A 16,850-nucleotide genomic window follows, 5' to 3' on the forward strand; every position below is an offset into this window, starting at 1 on the left:
GCTTAAAGGCTATTTATATTGATTTGCATATTCAAAGAGGCATAATTCTGGGAGGAGTTGGGGGAATGGCGGCAGGCGCATGCGTTACTTTTCACACTGACTGGGATTTATGGAGTGGAAGAACGTGGAAGTTGGTGTACACACAGATTTATGCATCTGAACTTTTTTGTGCGTACACACATTCCATTTTGTCCGTACGCCATGTTTTAGTGTGAATTCATGAGGCCCCAGGAGTCTACAATATTGAACTTTTTTTTTTTTTACAATATTCTAATTTCCTGAGATACTGAATTTTGAGTTTTCATTGCCTGTAGGCCATAATCGGCAAAATGAAAAGAAATAAACGCTTGTAATGAACCTTTATAATAAATGGGTTTCACTTTTTGAATTGAATTATTGAAAGAAATTAACTTTTTGATGATATTCTAACTTATTGAGATGCACCTGTATGTATGACGGAAGAAGGGTGAGGCTTTAAATCCAATGAACACAGAACTGATGCCAGGAAGCCCTTTTTTACACAAAGATTTGTGGAACTCTGGGTGGGGGGGGAGAAACAATAAACTACCGAGACATGGCGTTGAAGCCCAGACCTTTAAGAAGAATCAGGATGAGATGTAGGGACAGCTTAGCTATCTGCTAAACAAACAGGCTTGATGGACTGAGTGGTCTCCAGTCATTTGTCAAATGTCTTTTGTTCTGAAACACAACTGTGAGTCATGGAGGTGGATAGCAACATCATATTTGGTGAAAAGACTGGGACATTTCAGAAAATAAACCGCATCATGAAGGAGCAAAACCTCGATCTCGATCAGAAAGTCGAAACCTCAGTCGCAAATTTGTCTTCCAGGAAGAGGACGCCAAGCATGCCTGAAAACTTTCCTTTCAATTATGTGTTAAGATTGTTAATATTTTGAATGAAAGATTACGAGGATAAAACAATGGTACTAGGGTGTTGTACAATATTAGCCATTATGAATGCAGTGAGAAGTCAAAATAAAATTATATCTTTTATTGGCTAACTAGAAAGATTACAATATGCAAGGGCAACTCAGGCCCCTTCTTCAGGGGAGAAGTCACTCAAAACAAACACTTCATGGTATTCATGAAAACAAGTGAAACTGTGCGATCAGATTAAGAAGAAATTTAATTGGGAAAATTGAAGTACCTGTGACAAATTAAAAAACGTTGCACCCTAGAAATTAAACAATTATGAGACAATAAAAATAAATCACACACAAAAAAAAAAAATTAAAAAAAATAATCCAGCCCCTCCAAATTAACATTTATGAAGAAACCTTGGGGTGTATGGTATTGTCATTCCATTATTAAGTCCTTCATAACTTGCAAATGGGGGAAGAAGAGCGAGCCAGTGCTGCAATCTGCAATCTAGTGAAGTGCTGTGGCTGTGACGTTTCTCTGCTTTTGTCCTACTGGTCTGCAATCCCCAAATGTACTGGTAAACAGATATCATCATTCATTCATTCATGCAGTGCCACCCAGTGGTGAAAATGAAGTATGCTTTTGTTACAAAATGTGTCCCTTTAAATGTAGCAAACTACGGTATTAGCATCTCTTACACTTGTGTTACTGAATATTTCTCAGATGGAGCTGCAGACCATGTTACCCGAACGAGCAGGCCAAGCCTTTTTCATAGTTGCTCATAAGTTAAAGCCATAACAAATACAAATATAACAGGGTAAATTTTATTGTAAAGGAAAAATTCACAATGTTGATTTCGACATAACCCAAAAGCCAGGTATTCATTTTCAGCCTTTTTCTTGGTTGGGGGGGGTGGTGGTTCATTGGGAGCTTGCTGTGCTTTTAAATCAACCTTTATAAATGCAGTTTTATTATTATATAATGCAGTACTTCAAAATGAAACAAATCCACTCTCATAAGACTGCAAGACCAAGAAGCACAACATTTCATAACCTTTCACCTTAATGGAAATTTGTCCATTTTTCTTTATTTAAGTAAGGGACACCATCACCACCAATGTGCTGTTCAACAGCAGGCTACAGATATTCAGACATACGGTGTACTTAGAGTGGTGGGACAGGACGACCGACCGAATCAAACAGGGGAAAGAAGAATTAACAGTGCAGTCTGAGGATTTAAATTAAAAAAAAAAAAAAAAAAAGTGAATTCATTACATTTTTCTAAAAGATTTAACTGCAAATCATCTGAGACTTGGTGCATCCTATATGGCACATTTATTTAAAAATAAAGAGCAACACCCAAGGGGGGGTGGAGATATTATATATATATGTATATGTATATATAAAAAGCAAACACACATCACATCATATTAAACCCCATCCCCTTTATATAGTAGCAAGCCCCATGTTTGAATTTTTATATGCTTTTAAGCACTTCACATACATTTTGCTAATTATTTACAGCCAGCATTAATGCAACACATTTACCAAAGTTAATTTCTACAGAAAAAAAACAAAATTAAAAAAAAAAAAAAAAAAACACAAATGGAGAGCTGCAGTATATATATGAAGCTAATTAAAAAGAAAAACAAAAAGAAGTGCTTCTCTATTCATTCCACATCCTTCTTTTCACAATTCAGTGCAAACCTTCACCCCTAATATTAGCTGCAAGAATACACAACGAGCACAAAGCTCATCCCCGTTGCTTTTCAAAAAAATCGAAAAAAAATGTATAGATTTCCGTATCTCGACCACCATCTATACACCAATCTGGACGCAGAGCTGCAGCAAGAGGCCCCATTAGAACAATATGCAACTGCCCGAACGAGAGCATGCAAGAAACTTGGAGATTAGAAACTGAACTTTTCTTGCTAGCTGCACAGTTAATTATGAACAGAAATTAACGCTCAGATGTTACACTGACCTTGTTCAATGAACAAAAAGACTCTGTCATGTTATTTTTTTTGTTTTGTTTTGTTTCGCCAGTCAATTACGAATCAAAGGGCCACAAACTCATTCAGAGACGGATCGATCTCATGCATTTTTGTTTTATGTTGTCAAAACACCCCCACCACCCCCCGTAGTACTGATGGCAGACTAATTAGAATCGGGTTGAGTACAGATTTTTTTTTTTTTCCCCCTTGCTATTTTATAGACAGAGTGACCAAAGAAGAACAGCAGGCATGTAAAGAAGGTGCTTCACTTTGCAGTCATCATTTGCACAAACTCTGCAAAATAAAAAAAAATAGATATAAATTGGCTTCAGAGCATCATAAAAGCACTCAATGCATACTTGGCAAACAAATTAAAGTGGGAGGGGGGCTGCAAAGCACACTTAAATTAAGAAAACAGGATATCATTTATATCTTGCACTAATAATAAAACCCAAGAGAGACAGAGAGAGAGACGCCATCTTCCCCACCCCAGGTAACACACCGAGTTTTCCTGTAGCTCAGGGGTTCCCAACCCAACCCAAGATGCCTGCAAACCCCCCAGGTGGTGTGACCAATAGGAAGGCTGCGTCGCCATTCGCCAAACGTGAGTGAGGTGCGTCGTGTCGACTTTATCGTGGTGCAGTCGGCCATCATTTATTAGTATGTGCTCCCCGTTCAGTAATATTAAAAGAATCGAGCATTGCGTGAGCAATCGTCACCTGGGAATGAGGCGCAGAAATGCTGCGGGAGGACTGTTCATAAAGACGAATCATTTTTTGAAGAAGGAGAATGTAATTTGGGCCTTGCAGTGATCTGTAGAGAAGGCCGAAGTTTAGTATTGAGTACTGTGCAAGGTCCGATTGTGAAACATCACAGTCTGATTGACATTGGTGCCAGAGGCGGGTACAAATGGAACTATGAATTGAATGCAACCCATGCTGCTAACACTCAAGCCCATCTCCCCTGCTGGCAGTCCTGGCAATTTTAAAAGTGCAGCATGTCCAAAATAAAATGCAATGTATGTGTTCTTCAGGAGTTGGGAGTTGGGAGGGGGCAAAGCGCGACGATTGCGTTTCATTTCTTAGCAATCCGCCAACACCCATTGCTTCGTGACGGTCTCCAATCCCCGAAATCCTTTCATTGTGTCCTTTAGGTGGGGTAACTCAACCTTCAGGTCGTCAATTAAGTGTCTACGCTTTATCGGGGACACATTTACAGGATCACCGAGATTAAATAAAGGTAAACTGCACAGCTTAGAATTACATTTTAGGTACTTAAGTCCAATTTGTTCACTCGCAGTACTGTATGTGGTTCAAAAATGAGAAATTTGACACTAGCTCCATTAGCCATTATCAATGTAGCGAGACGTCAAGTAAATTGACCCCTTTTTTAGGCTAACTAAAAAGATTACAATATTTAAGCTTTTGAGGCAATTGAGGCCCCTTGTCCAGGCAAGATCTGAGTTGCCTTGAAAGCTTGCATATTGCAATCTTTTTAGTTAGCCTAAAAAAAAAAGGGGTCATTTTGCTTAACTTTGTAGGGGATGTGAACGTAAATAAAACATTTTCTAGTGGCACGGGGCACAGGAAAGGTTGGGAACCACTGTTATAGCTCAGTTTTCTTCAAATATGTAGGCTGAGCACTACTAGAATTAAACAAAGGATATTGTTTTTGAATACCCATTTTTGCACAATATTATTTGAACACTAGACCATTTAATAAAACCAGAAACCACAACAAATAAGCCATTTGACAAACTCTCCTACAGAAAATCTGCTATGCATGCCCCTAATTTAAAGCGTCTATAAAAACATATTCACCCTAATGGAAGTTTTCATATTTTATTGTCATGCAACACTGAATCATAGTGGATTTATTCTGCCTTTTTTGACCTACAGTAGATCATCTGACGAAAACCGTCTGCCTGCAGTTTCTCCCCACTGTGCTTACATACCCACTACAGCAGGGCTCTCCAAACTCCAGTCCCGGAGGGCCAAAGTGGCGGCAGGTTTTCATTCCAACCCTTTTTAATTAGTGACATGTTTTTGCTGCTAATTAACTTCTTTTTGAATTAATTGTATTGGACTTGTTGTTGAAGACTCAGACCCCTTAAGTGTTTCTTTTTCCTTAATTAGGAGCTGAACAATAATGCGATACAAAAAGAGTCAAAATATGACCAGCAAACTGTGACCATCATACAATATCAGAAAATAAAGATAGGTGAAGGTCTCAGGAATGTTGACCTTCTCAGATCCCCAAAACATTTTACCAGTGCTCTTAGAAAAGAGAAAAATCAACAATTTCAGAAATGTGTGCCATTGCACAATGAGAACAGCGACAAGCCATGGAATAAAAGAACGAGTTTATTAACAACGCGACTCGAAGCAACTGGTTGGAGTTTGAGGCCCCGACTCAGCTGGCCTTCTGTTGGCTCAGTCACTTCACGTTTCATTTCTGTTTGGGTGCTATTTAAGGAAAGAAACGAAGCAATTCAGAGGAACGATGGAGAAATTCAGGGGAACAACTTCTTAAAAAAACAAGTCCATTAAAATGAAAGAAAAAGGAGTTAATTGGCAGCAAAAAACAGGTCAATAATTAAGAAAAGGGTTAGAATGAAAACGAGCAGCCACTGGGGCCCTCCAGGACCAGAGATGGGGGTCCTACACTACAGAATGCTATTCCTCAGTCCTTTATAACCTGTGAACGACTGGGGAAGAAGAAAGAGCAGTGCTGCAATCTAAACTATGCAAATTATTGAAGTGCTGTGGCTGTGACGTTTCTCTGCTTTTGCCAGATGTGCGTCTGTCCTGCTGGGCTGCAATCCCTAAATATACCGATAGACATATGTCACACGCCAAGCTGGAAGAATTTGGCCCGTTTTTACATGACAAAAGAGTCTTGCAATTCACTAAACATACCAGAGAGATCACCACCTCTAATCTCACAAGTGTATTTCTCCACTGGGAAACTCCGTACTTCAATTGTGAATGAGCTCTTTACCCTTTAATGCAGTAGATTTATTATCAACTACAAAAAAGTTTGATACTTGATTTATTTAAACAAAAAATACTAAATTTACCTGGAGTGACTGTGCTTTTTTCTTGGTATCACATAATTCTATCGTTTTAAGCACGTCACACTTATCACACCACCCCTCTTCCCCTGCTTTCACTACAAAATACATAAACACTTTAAACGTGAAGTACGACTTAAGGCATACATCATTGAACCTGTCAAGACGTGACATACAATGGCAGCCATGCCTCAGAAAACAGCTGAGCGCGTTGCTGCTGTGTGACTGTTGCCTACTACATTGCTGCCATCTAGTGGATAGCCATAGATTTTTCTTTTTTTTTTTGGTTTAAACAGCTTGCAGAAAATTGTGTTATAAATAGACAGTGCGTCATTACTGTCTATGTTGTTGCAAAAAAAGATATAAAGCTGCCGATGTTCTGAAACAACTAGATTAATTGCAAAATGAATATTTTGATAATAAGGACAGTGATTAAGATAGTGACTATCAGTTGGATCGTGTTTGTTGATGCAAATAACTGCCTCGAAAGTGTTTCTTCATCATAGGGCATCAGACTACTCATGATGGTAATTTCAGCAGTACATGGACATTGATGCCCACCGTACAAAAAATTCAACAACTGCCAAAATGTGTGGTGTGCAGCAAGCTTGGACATTGCAAAGAAACACTGCGTATTTCTCCGAGTGCGGAGGGGTGGCTTTGAGGCTAAGGATCTGCAATGGCATCTGGAAGGTTGTAGGATCAAATCCCCATTACTGCCAAAAGAGATCCTGCTTTACTGGGCACTTGACCTGAAATTGCTCCAGGGGTTCTGTACTATTGCTGACCCTGCACTTGTACATTTTTGATACCAAAAGCACTGCTTATTTAATACAGCAGCACAGAAATGTAAATAAATCAGCAGTGATTTTCTACATTTGTTTGTAACCCAAATGATCTTCTAGATCAGGGTTCTCAGACTCTGGTCCTGGTGGTCCGTAGTCGTTGCAGGATTTCATTCTAACTCTTTTCTTAATTAGTGACCAGTTCTTGCAGCTAATTAGCTCCTTCTGAATTAATTATAATGGACTTCTTTAAGATTTGTTTCCCTGAATTTCTTCATGTCTTTCCTTAAATGGCACCCAAACAGAAATGAAATGTGAAGTGAGGGAGCCAACAGAACACCAACTAAGTCAGGGCCTAAAACTCCAACCAATTTCACTCCAACCAGTTGCTTAATCAGGCACAGAGTCTTGCTGTTAATTAAACCCGTTCTTAAGTTCTCTGCCCTGTTGCTCCTCTCATTGTACAATGGCAGACATTTCTGAAGTTGTTGATTTTCTCTTTTCTAAGAGCACTAGTAAAATGTTTTGGGGACCCGAGCAGATCAACATTTCAGAGACCTTCATTTTTCTTTATTTTCAGATACTGTATGATGGACACAGTTTGCCGGACATGTTTTGGCTCATTTTGTATCTCACTATTGTTTGGCAGCTTATTAAGGGGTCTTAGCCTTCAATGCACACTGCAATCTATCGGTTATCTCAGAATTTAAATTTTCCATATTGGGCTACTCTGATTTAAATGTATCCACTCTTTTCAATACCTCTACCTAGAGGATAACTTCTGAATCCTGATCATCATTCAGTCTCAAATATTTTGTCTTCTGCAACCCTGTTTCCTCCAATGTCCCTCTCCATTCTTCTAAATTCACCTCCACTTACTCTTTTCTGGTGGAAAAGGGCACCATTTGTTCTATTAAAGGGTGGCACACCCTCTGGGCACCAAGGGAAAAATACAGGTCAAAGTTTAAAAATGCCTGCTAAGGACAATGAGAGGCAACATCAAAATCAACCACGACCAGGTCTCCAGATGGGCCTAAACTGGCACTGCTTCAACAAGTAACTGGCCATACATGCAACTGCATAGAAACTGGTGTTCTCTATGCTAAAATGAGTGTGCCATCATTAAAGAAAGCAGCAGATTTTTGAACTTCTAGTGTAACTAAACACTAACGTTTGACCGGATTGGCCAACATAGTAAAAAAAAAATAATAAATAAATAAAATCTATCTATATCTATCTATATATCTCTATCTATATCTCTATATATATATATATAATAAAAAAATGGAGTACCTCCTTATTGAAACAGATTAGAAAACATTTCCAGATAAAGAAATAAAGTATTTGAATAGCAGCATAGATATCTTGTAATAATTATATACAGTATCTAAACGCACCTTCATAGTTAACTTGTCCATCACCGTCAATATCTGCCTCCCGGATCATCTCATCCACCTCCTCGTCTGTAAGCTTTTCGCCCAAGTTTGTCATGACATGACGAAGTTCTGCTGCACTGATGTATCCATTTCCATCCTACACAAAAACAAATGTGACACCTATAGACACATGCAGTTAAACATTTTTGTAAAGTATTTACAGAAGACTGCAAGGAATTTGACATCTGGATAGGTATGAGATTAAAGGTTTAATCTTATCGTAGCTCAAAATTTTCAATGGCCTTTCATAAGTTTTATAAATTTACAGTCGTGGCCAAAAACTTTGAGAATGACACAAGTATTGGTTTTCACAAAGTCTGCTGCTTCAGTGTTTTTAGATCTTTTTGTCAAAAGTTTCAAAGGCTTTTATTGACAATTGTATTAAGTTTATGCACAGAGTCAATATTTGCAGTGTTGGGCTTTTTTATTCACCCTGGCATGCTGTCAATCAACTTCTGGGCCAAATCCTGACTGATGGCAGCCCCCTATTCTTGCATAATCGATGCTTGGAGTTTGTCAGAATTGATGGGTTTTTGTTTGTCCACCCGCCTCTTCAGGATTGACCACAAGTTCTCAATGGGATGACCCTGGATGTGAAATGTCGATGTTTTATTCCCCGAGCCACTTGGTTCCCACTTTTGCCTTATGGCCTGGTTCTCCATCATGTTGGAAAAGGCATTGTGGGTCACCAAACTGTTCTTGGATTGTGTTGAGAAGTTTCTGTCAGAGGATGTTCACTGAAGCAGCAAACTTTGTGAAAACCGATACTTGTGTCATTCTCAAAATGTTTGGCCATGACTGTACATATAATTTTTCTACCAGTGCAAGTACCAAGGTGCACCAGAAGACAGTGACTATGTGGCCTGTCTTTCTGGCCAAACCACTAAGTATTGAGCATGACTTTGTTTATGCCATCATAAAAACAGGCCCAAAGAAAAGAGTAAAGCAAACCCAACTTAAAAATCATTTTTGTATGAAGACATGCCCATCAACTCTTCTTTAAAAGCAACCAGATTTTAAAAATGCATTTTATCACAGTTAAGAGTCAATAAACTGCAAAATTAAGGGAAAACAATTTTACCTGATGGAAGATTGGCATTAATAGTCTTCAAAAGCAGAGTACAATTGCTATGTAACTTTAATAAATCATTGTCTTAGTTTGTTACTCAAAGGCAAATCACTAACAACTTCTGCTTCTGACTGCTCCCATTTAGGGGATGACCCATCACCATCCATCCATGTGTTTTACATCATTTTCTTCCTTCATATTCTATCACCGTATCTCTAAACCTCCTCTTTTCCTCTTGCCTGGCAGTTCCATCCTCAAGATTCTTTTCTATATCTCCTAACTCTCTTCTGCATGTGCCCAAGCCATCTCAATCCTGCCTCTCTCACTTGGTCATGAAAACTGTCGTACCCGTGTTGTCCCTCTAATATACTCATTCTTAAACCTGTCTAACCTCGTTACTCCAAGCGAAAAATCATAGCATCTTCAACTCTGCCACCTCCAGCTCTCAGTCAGTGCCACCGTCCCCAAAACAAACACCACTGCTGGTCTCACTACCGTCCTGCCACACTTGCAGATACTCACAATCACACTTCTACATTCAGTCCACCCTGCCTGCACTCTGTTTCGCCTCTCTGCCACACTCTCCATTGCTTTGGAGTGCTGATCCCAAGTATTTAAAATTAGTCTACTTCCACCACCTCCTTTGCTTGCAGTCACACCCTTCCACCACCTTCCCTATCACACACGCACATGGACTCCCTCTTATACCTTTGGACTTTCATTCCCCTTTTCTCAAGTGTGTAACCTCCACTTCATTAAGGTTTGCCTCAACCTGCAGTTTACTCTCACTTCAGATCACAATGTCATCTGCGAACATTACAGTCCATGGAGACTATTAAAATATTGTAAAATGGATAAAAATCGTAAATATTCTCTTCAGGTGCTATTAATAAATAAAAAAATAATCACTTCCTTGTATTCTTGGATATGGGGATGGATATTTCAAGGAGTAAACCACAAGACAATGATTATATTTTTACCAGTAACGGCAGACTGTGCGATAACCCCTACTCTCTCTTCTGTTTCTTTTTCCGGTTTCTTTGTGGTGGTGGCCTGCGCCACCTCCACCCACTCAAAGCTTCATGATGCTCCAGCAATTATGGATGGATTAAAAGGCAGACGTCTACATGACCATCATCATCATCATCATCAAGCCCTTCCGTGAGAACCCTAAATCCAAAGTGGACTGTTTCATTTATGTTAGGTAGAATGCCCAGAGAGGACTGGGTGGTCTCATGGTATGGAATCCCTATAGATTTTATTTTTTTCTCCAGCCGTCTGGAGTTTTTTTATGTTTTTTCTGTCCCCCTGGCCATTGGACCTTACTCTTATTCTATGTTAATTAATGTTTACATATTTTGTTTTCTTATTGTCTATTTTTCTATTCTTTATTATGTAAAACTCTTTGAGCTACTGTTTGTATGAAAATCCATCCATCCATCCATTTTCTAACCCGCTGAATCCGAATAGGGTCACGGGGGTCTGCTGGAGCCAATCCCAGCCAACACAGGGCACAAGGCAGGAACCAATCCTGGGCAGGGTGCCAACCCACCGCAGTTGTATGAAAATGTGCTATAGAAATAAATGTTGTTGTGAATGTGCGGTGAATACATTTGACTTGAGCATTTCTAGTTTTCCTCCTCTTTCTCTGTACGTTTACCATTCGTTTGCTCAGAGGTTGATGCGCATGCTGCTTCCTGAGCAGCTCTTCTTTTCTCCACCCTAGCGGCCGGTTTCTTCTTCTTTCTTCGGCATCTTTTCACGTTAAAACTGATTAAGTCAGTGTTTCTGTTGCAATTACTTAATTTTTCCACTTCAGCTGGCACTTAAGTCTTCAATCTGCCTCAAGAATGATTTACAATATGAAGAGGTAGGGGAAGTGATGGCGAAGGTGGGAGGGAATGAGAACGGGGCCTGTACGCATGCGCCACGCAGATGCCCTGCTGGCCGCTGCCGAGAGTTGATTCTACAATAAAATAAAATAAAATGAGGAATATCCTTGGATGTCAATCACCACCCAGAAAGCGGACAGTAGACGTCACGTAGTATGCGTGTACCAAATTTCAGGTCAATAGGTCAAACGGTTTGCGAGCTACAGGGGATTTAAAATCCTGGACAGAAACAGCCAGCCATGGTAGCGTATTACATACAAAGATATTATGTACATTAAACAACCATCAACAACAAATCAAATCAAACTAACAATACATTGGACAATTATAAAAGTAAAGTTGAATAAATCGGCAGCTGCATGAATAAAAAGTACCACTTCCAGTTAGTGGAAATGGATCAAAAGTGTATAGAAATCTATGTTTTCTACCTAACACTTGTGTGCAAAATTTAGTTGACCTAAGTGAAAGCATACCAAGTTATGATATTTACACACAAACAAAAAATGGTATTGAGATTCATCAAAATCTTGAAATTAAATTTTTGGACAATTACAATTCTTTCCCTAAGAAAAAGTAAATTGGACTCGGGGAGGTCTAAAACAGAGATCCGTCAAAATCTTGCGGTCGTATTTTTGGACGATTACAACACTTTCCCTATACTTCATATATGAAAAAGTAAAAAAGCAGAGGCTTCTACTGGCGCTACAGGGAGGGCCCATAATCATGTGCAGAATTTACCACAACAGCTTATGTCAAAGCAACGACACAAGGAAAGGATCCTACATCACTGAAGTTTACATTGAGACATGCTGCACACTTTCACCAGGATTTACTGAAACAACCCAATTATAAAACCTGAAAGGCGGCGTCATAAGATTTATGAATTTACAAACTGCCCCTGCTAGCTTATTTTTGGAATTGTCGACAAACTGAGGTAGAACTGTCTGCTCTCTCACTATCAGCATACAAAACTGAACAGACTACCTGTCATCACTGTTTGCACTGCATCAACACACTTGTTTATTCTAACGCCTAAACAAACCATTAAATTGCTAGCATCGATTTCGCTACGTCTGTCTAAAAGGTTCCACTAGTCTTACCGTTCTAATCAGGTATGATTTTTGGGTGAAAAATATAAAATTTTGTATTACTCAATTTGTGAAAAAAACAAAATGTACTTCAAAAAGATCATGTATCGAGTGCTCGTACATCGTACCATTCAGAGGAGCCACCCCGTGAACAACATGTGCTGTACTGCTGATGCAGTTTTACAGCCGCACCCTCACGGTCACATTTTTCTAAAAGCCCAAAATCCTCACTTGGCTGAACTTAAGTCATCAACAATATACAAAATATCTTCTGTAGAACATCTCGACTAACGAAAGCATCAGTTGGAACTAACGCTGTGCATTAACGCCGACTTTGCTGCCTTCCCTATAGTAGATAAAACTAAAATGTATAACCACCAAGTGAACTTCTGGACTAGTATTGCATTCAGTAGCAATAGGGACTACTAAAGAGGTATTGAATGATTTGGAAATTGTAGAGTGAGAAGTACCGCTTCGATTAAAAAGGCTGAAATCAAATAAAATCACCAGGACCAAATACTATTAAGCCTTGAGTTGTAGCAGTGCTAATGTGGGGAGAACTTTACTTCCCAGCAGCCCAAGGGGGTTACCTACCAAGGATGACGGGAACAAAAGTAGGGGCTACTGTGGACAAAAGAGGCCAGCAGGAAAGTTGAAAAGGGAGGCCTGACGGGGCAACGGGAGATCGGCGTTGTGTGTCAAAAAAGTCATTTGTGCCCTGGATTGTTTCACGTTAGATGAATGGACTGTCTTCAGCCTGCCTGTCGTGTTATAGTGGTGGATTAATTGTTGTGTGTCTTCAAAAAAGGAGCACTCCTGGAAATCTTACCCCTCGCCTCTCACAACTACTGGTAGGACTGTTTCATTCATTTTCTACGGAAGCTGTTCTCAGGATTCTCATCTTCACACCATATCACTTCACCTGCTTTTGCTGTATTGAACTGTAGAAGGATATTGTCTTGAGTGTTTGTGTTTACTGTACATCGCCATAAGGGGACTGGGGTGGGATCATTTAGCCTGTAGTTATACAGCATTACGTTTATTAGCATTTAATACATTCTTTAATTGTTTTACTACCTGTTTTTTGTCTCTGCTTGCAAGTATGTGCGGGTCGGGCCAAGGCTGCGTGTGTTCCTAGAATCTCCACCAAAAAAAAATAAACAAATCATCGTCTCTTTCACGCTGTGAATCTTAGTGGCACCAGACCACTACGTACTTCTTAAGGAGGTTAGCAAGTACAGATATAAACCCTTGATGCTCATTTGACTGGGCTGATACAAGCAAATATAAGCCAGTAAGCTTAACGTGCAGCACAGGTAAATGAATAGAAGGAATTTATAAGGGAAAGATTGAGCAACGTATGCCAAGGACAGCACTTTCAATGAACAATCAGCATGGTTTCAGAAAAGGGAGATCATTTTTTACTTGCATGTTGGAATTATATGAGGAAGCAACAAAAGGGTAAGATTTGAGAGGTACATGATGTGGGGGAAACAAGTATTTGATTAAATTAAATTTGTAAGTTTGCTCATTTACTAAGAAATGAACAGTCTCTAATTTCTATGGTAGTTTCATTTTAATGGAGAGACACAGAATATCAACCAAAAATCCATCTCAAGTTTGCCAGGGAACAATCCGGGCCTGTACAGGTGCCTTCTTGAGCAGGGGGACCATTTGGCACTGCAAGATTTCAATACATTATGGCATAGTGTGTTAGCAATGGTTTTCTTGGCGACTGTGGTGGTCCCAGCTGTTTTCAGATCATTAATAAGCTCCTCCCATGTCGTTTTGGGCTGATCCCTCACCTCATGAGGCAAGATCTCGCATAGAGCTCCAGACAGAGGGTGGGTGATGGTCATTTTATACTTCCACCAACAGTTGTCACCTTCTCACCAAGCTTTTTGCTGGTGGTCTTGCAGCCCATTCCAGCTTTGTCAGTGATGTCCTTTGGCAGCTCTTTGGTCTTGCCCATAGTGGTGAAGAGGTTGAAGTGGAAGAAATTGATTCTGTGTACAAGTGTGCTTTATACAGTAATCCCTCCTCGATCGCGGGGGTTGCGTTCCAGACCCCCCCGCGATAGGTGAAAATCCGCAAAGTAGAAACCATATGTTTGTATGGTTATTTTTATATAGTTTAAGCCCTTATAAACTCTCCCAACCTGTTAACATTATTAGAGCCCTCTAGACATGAAATAACACCCTTTAGTCAAACGTTTAAACTGTGCTCCATTACAAGAGAGAGATGACAGTTCTTTCTCACAATTAAGATATGTTTGCATTCTTTTATCTTTAAAGGAGCGCCCCTCAGGAGCAGAGAATGTCAGAGAGAGCGCTCGCTAAGAAAGGCAAACAATCAAAAAATCAATACGTGCTTTTAAGTATACAGAAGCACCGCAATAAAGCGGCATTTTGTAGAGGAGTGTCAGTGTCCTCTGTGCAAACAGCCCCTCTGCTCACACTCCGTCCGTCAGGCAGAGAAAGTGAGAAAGACAGAGAGAAGCAAAAATCAATCACCGCGCAGGAAGCATATCTTATATCATTGAGGAGTTTTAGTTAATATGTAATACATGCTCTGATTGGGTAGCTTCTAAGCCATCCGCCAATAGCGTCCCTTGTATGAAATCAACTGGGCAAACAAACTGAGGAAGCATGTACCATAAATAAAAAGACCTATTGTCCGCAGAAAGCGCCGAACCAGCGAAAAATCCGTGATATATATTTAGATGTGCTTACATTTAAAATCCGCGATAGAGTGAAGCCGCGAAAGTCGAAGCGCAATATAGCGAGGGATTACTGTATACATAAATTGAGATTAGGGGCCTCATGTATAAACGGTGCGTACGCACAGAAATGTTGCGTAAGAACTTTTCCACGTTCAAATCGCGATGTATAAAACCTACACTTGGCGTAAATCCGCGCACTTTTCCACGGTACCTCATACCTTGTCGTACGCAAGTTCTCTGCTCGGTTTTGCAGACTGGCGGCACCCAGCGTCAAAGCAGTGCTACTGTTCCTGTGTGGTTACACCTTATTTTCCTGACGCGGCTTTATAAATACTACACGAAACTAACCGCATATTGTTTATTAGTGTAACGCATCCGATTGTAATTAACTTGTAACAATATAATGGTAGAGGGAACAGCCATAGTATTCCAAATACCATAACTGCTTTAGCGTTGTTACTCTCACTTCTTCTTCTTCTTTCAGCTCCTCTTGTTAGGAGTTGCCACAGCGGATCATCTTTTTCAATATTTCTCTCACTGCACCACTCAGAGTATTTATATCACTGTATCTGAGTGTGAATCACAGCAGCAGCTGATCGGAAAGGGAATTATCGGTATACAGCTTCAAGGACACGCTGTCTCAGCCACTGCAAAATGTTTTAAAGCCTTTCCTGTATGGACCTCGTGGTTCAGAAACGATATCATTTATAAGGTGAAATTCAGCAAAATATGTTTATTAAATTATACAGATAAAACTTTAACTTCATTTAAATAATCTATATTCTTCACTGGGAGTGCCGTTAAGGATAGAATAATTAAACATGTACTACAAAGATATTTCAATGTTCTTTAAACGTTTTGAAGAATCGCGCTAAGCTTACAGATGGCTTAACGTCTATTACAGAGCTGATTGTATGGCGATCGGTTACTTGGGATAAGAAAAGCACTGACTGCAGTGACGGCTACGCCAATATATATTGAATATAAAACAGAAAGAGAAAATAACAACACAGCTAAAAACACAGCGACAAATTTCGGCAAAAGTTAAATGCTTGTGTCATGAGCACGAGGCGGCTATGCAGCCATCCACTGTGCATAAGCTACCTTACTGACCGGCGGGCGAAGGAGCCACCGATTCTTCCTCTGCCCAGTGCCACCACAAGCCTAGAGCCGCCCCTGATTGTACTGCTGCAATAAATTATTTCATCGAAGTGAAACACATGTTTAATAACGTGCTTTAACTCCTATCATCATGAAAATGATATCACGTATACATCTCAGTATTTTAGTTATTCAGAGAACTGTAATATTACGAATGTAATTGATTCTGTGTCCAGTTGGAGGAAGAGAGCCAGTTTAAAAAGCAAGTAGTGATTCACACACATAGAGCACATAGAAGATCAAATACAAAACAAAGCATTTAACGTGCTACTTTAATTACGATGTGATTTGAGAAACTGGTTAATTAAACGATTTTAAGATGAAGTTTATGATGTTCTACTTTAATGACAAAATAAACTACGTGATTAAAGTGGAAATGTCGAGATTGAAGTTGACATTTCGTGCTTTTTCCCCACTGTGTGCCTTTTTTCTCTGTACCCTAATAAGCTTTCATATGACACTCAGACAGTGGGCTTACAACTCGGCTTTTCACGGCGACTTTGATATGTGACTTCTTTTTTATTTCCGGCACTGTGCGATTTGTGGATGTGAGCTTTCAAGTTTCTCCAACACGCTATGTCACTCGATCAACTTCCTCTTGTTGATTATACCACGGTTTATTTGAACAAATTGTATGTTTTTCCTTTGCCTCCACTTGGTATTCGCTGAAATTCTTATATTTTCCCCGTGCTTTTCCCATTGTCTTTTCACAGAAGGCTGCGCTTAAGGGCGATTTATATTGATTTGCA

The 16,850-nt window shown here is 39.7% G+C and overlaps 1 protein-coding gene across 1 annotated transcript in view; it reads right to left on the reverse strand.

Moving 5' to 3' along the window:
- Positions 1-1,690: 1,690 nt before the first annotated feature.
- Positions 1,691-16,850, reverse strand: part of calm3a (calmodulin 3a (phosphorylase kinase, delta)) — a 50,455-nt gene continuing 35,295 nt past the window's right edge. The window contains exons 5-6 of the mRNA XM_039768058.1: positions 8,131-8,266; positions 1,691-3,169 (exon numbers count right to left, since the gene is read on the reverse strand). Coding sequence (XP_039623992.1) covers positions 3,141-3,169; positions 8,131-8,266 — 165 coding nt within the window. The 3' untranslated portion in view covers positions 1,691-3,140. The remainder of the gene's footprint in view (positions 3,170-8,130; positions 8,267-16,850) is intronic.

This window comes from Polypterus senegalus, chromosome 11 (genome assembly GCF_016835505.1).
Source record: "Polypterus senegalus isolate Bchr_013 chromosome 11, ASM1683550v1, whole genome shotgun sequence".
NCBI lineage: Eukaryota > Metazoa > Chordata > Cladistia > Polypteriformes > Polypteridae > Polypterus > Polypterus senegalus.